Here is a 2823-nt window from a genome sequence, read left to right as displayed (position 1 = left end):
TTTCTATATGTGCTAATTTTCTCTATCTATTTTAGTTGTACTATAAAAGTATCGCAGGTGGGATCGGGGGCCTTCTCTGCTGACTGGGTGCGGGAAACCCGGTCTCAGGTCGCTATGTTTGGGTCACCCTATCTCTGGCTAGAGCTCGGTTTAGCTCTTTGGTCGGCTCACTTCATTGCTTGTAGTCCTCGCTAGATGGTTCATGGACATGGTTATAGTTTTTATTATCTATGTTATTCTTTATACTGTTCTGATTGATAATAAATAGATTGAAAGTTTCTCGTGAAAAAAGAAGATATTCTCGCCGTGTCCTCGGCCCGGCGAGAAGCTTCGGTCAGGCTAGATCTTGTGTCCCGTCAAGCTAGTCTCTGATCTTGTACGGCAGCGTCGTTCGACATGTAAAGATCGAAACGCCTTCGGCTTACTCTAACTGACTGGACTGCACTTCACGCTTCTTCGGTGGTTCACCGATCGATCAGACTTGCATGCAGCCATTCCCCTTCGCCTTGCCGTTGACGCAGCCGCTGCTGTGCTCCTTCGTTCCTCTGTCGGCGGCGACGTGCACCATGTCGAGGTTGTAGAGTATGGGGATCATGACCAGGGCGGAGAGGAAGGCGAGCAGCGGGCCGAAGATCCAGAGCAGGAGGGGCACCCCGGCGTAGAAGAGCCTGTTGCCCACGAAGTTGAGCGTGAAGCTCCTCTCGAGGATCTCGCCCACGTAGTCGCCCACGGCGCCGGCCGGCAGCTGCAGGCCGACCAGGCGGGCGCCGTCGTCGTCCTTACCGGCGTCGGGGAGGGGGAGGCAGGAGGTGTTGATGAGGAAGCTGGCTTGGTTGAGGAAGCAGATGGTGAGGGTGTGGCAGAGGAAGGAGAAGAGGAAGACGAGCAGCAGCGCCACGTACTTGAGCGCCATCATGTACTCCCCGTGCGCGCCGAACACGGCGTCGCTCAGCGGCTTCTTGACGGAGTAGGTGCTGCTGAGCACGGCGGCGATGCCGGTGCAGAAGAGCACCGAGGTGGTGGCCATGAGCGTGGACCCCATGATGACGTTCCGGATGGACTGCACCACCAGCACCCCCTTCTTGTCGTCGTTGTCTCGCATCATGCCGGCCGCCCACAGCCTGCGTGCCGCCGAGTAGACCCCGAAGGCCGTGGTGAGCGGGCGGCGCCGCACGGCCCGCCACAGCCAGGCGTGGTACAGCGCCGGGAGGAGCAGCCCCAGCGGGATCAGGATGAGGTCCAGGTAGCTCTCCCTCCACACCACCATGGTCGATCGATCGGCCGACGACGACGATCGAGCAAGAACCAACAAAGCGTAAGCGTGTGGCACTAGCACGCTTGCTTGTCGATCGATGGCTAAGCTAGCTCCTGAATTTGGGGGAGAGGCGTTGCTCCTTTCTGGCGATGAACCGTGTGGAGGTGGCTCTCTATCTACCTGTCCATGGATGGGTGCGTTATATAGGGAAGGGAGTTGAGGTGAGCTGAGGTGGGGGAAGAGATAGTGGTGTCTTACACAACGGCCACGAGGATCCTTTTTGCTGGTGGTCAATCAGCTAAAAGCAGCAAGCAGTGGACTAAAGGCAGACACACACACGACCAGGCGCAGACTGATCGATCGATCGACCTCCTTCGTGAGTCACTGCCCAGACTAACAAACGGAATGCCATCGATCGATCGCAAGTTGCGTACGTATGTCGCCCTTCGTTCGTCTTCTGGTTCGATCAATGGTTATTCGGCCAACCCTAACGACACGACCCTAAACAGATGTGCGTTTTATTCGGATTTCATTCATATGGAGCGACAAAACGGACACCGGTGTTCAGTTTTGCCGTCCGTCGGTCGGTGCATCCAACGCGCGACCGTATTGCAACATGTCCGCATCCAATTTCAAAAATAGCGGCCGCACATAAAAAAAACTTAAAACATAATTATATAGTAACATGTACTTAAAACAGTCGAAACAAGTTCCGGGTGCATAGTTAAACTTAACTTAAACTTAAAAAAGAAAAAAAGAAAACTGTTGCCGTCGTCTTCATGCCCTGCTATTCTCGTCATTGTCCATGGTGTAGTGGATGTACGGTGGCGGCATCCAGAGGTGGGCTGGAGGCGCCCGCGGGAGCCGTGTGGCCGGCCGCGCCTACACCACCTCTTCCCGTGGCGGTGACAACTCCGGTCAGCATCGGCGCGTGGGCGCCTATGGCTTGGCGCCCACCCAGCCGGCCATCTCCTCTGTCATGGACGACCACGTCCAACTTTGTCCCACCATGCGCCGTTTTCACTCGTCAACGAGGATGAACTAGGGTTTGGTGTCGGGGCTTGAGGAGGCATGCGGGGACCAGAGTGGAAGCGTGGGCTGGCCGGTCCACGGCTTCCACATTTAGAAGGATGGCGACTGCTATTCATGGGTGGCTGGCAGGTGGGTCCATCCACTCGTGTGCATAAATGTGGGAGGTGGGAGGTTGTAGGCGGCCGACATGCGGGTCCGAGGCAGACAAGGAGTGGGTGCGTGGGCGTCCGTTCGGTGTTTGTGTGGACGCAAACTAGACGCAGGTTTGCGCTGGAAATGAGTCGAGCCGGACGCCAAACAAACGTTTTTTGCGGATGGGGTCGCACGTTGCGCTGTTGCTTCTGTCTGTTTGGGTTAAAACGGACACGACCGAACAGATATGGGCCTAGCATTGGAGTCGACCTTAATTCCACGTACATGAATGAAGGAAGAAAATGGAAGGGGCATGTAACGTAGGGACTTGCACGTACAGAGGAAAGAAGACAGGGCGGCTCTACACTTCGTTCTCAACAAGAAGTGTGTTGTGCATGCAGAGA

At 55.7% G+C, this 2823-nt stretch overlaps 1 protein-coding gene across 2 annotated transcripts; it reads right to left on the bottom strand.

Moving 5' to 3' along the window:
* Window positions 1-215: 215 nt before the first annotated feature.
* LOC119302103 lies at window positions 216-1421 on the bottom strand. Of its 2 annotated transcripts, XM_037579122.1 has the most exons (2): window positions 903-1421; window positions 216-824 (listed from the first exon to the last, which is right to left on the bottom strand). In XM_037579122.1, the coding sequence occupies exons 1-2, from the start codon at window positions 1265-1267 to the stop codon at window positions 476-478; spliced, it is 714 nt and encodes a 237-aa protein (XP_037435019.1). In that variant the 5' UTR covers window positions 1268-1421; the 3' UTR covers window positions 216-475. The 2 variants fall into 2 exon arrangements, with proteins under 2 accessions (XP_037435019.1, XP_037435018.1); XM_037579121.1 differs by having other exon boundaries at window positions 216-1421.
* Between the last annotated feature and the right edge of the window lie 1402 nt (window positions 1422-2823).

Source organism: Triticum dicoccoides, chromosome 5A (genome assembly GCF_002162155.2).
Source record: "Triticum dicoccoides isolate Atlit2015 ecotype Zavitan chromosome 5A, WEW_v2.0, whole genome shotgun sequence".
Lineage (NCBI taxonomy): Eukaryota > Viridiplantae > Streptophyta > Magnoliopsida > Poales > Poaceae > Triticum > Triticum dicoccoides.
Note: the sequence above shows the minus strand (reverse complement) of the source record. Positions and strands in the feature narration are given on the sequence as shown.

Excerpts from the sequence above, each read along its gene's own strand:
- LOC119302103 (XM_037579121.1), bottom strand. The coding sequence starts at position 1,267 with ATGGTGGTGTGGAGGGAGAGCTACCTGGACCTCATCCTGATCCCGCTG.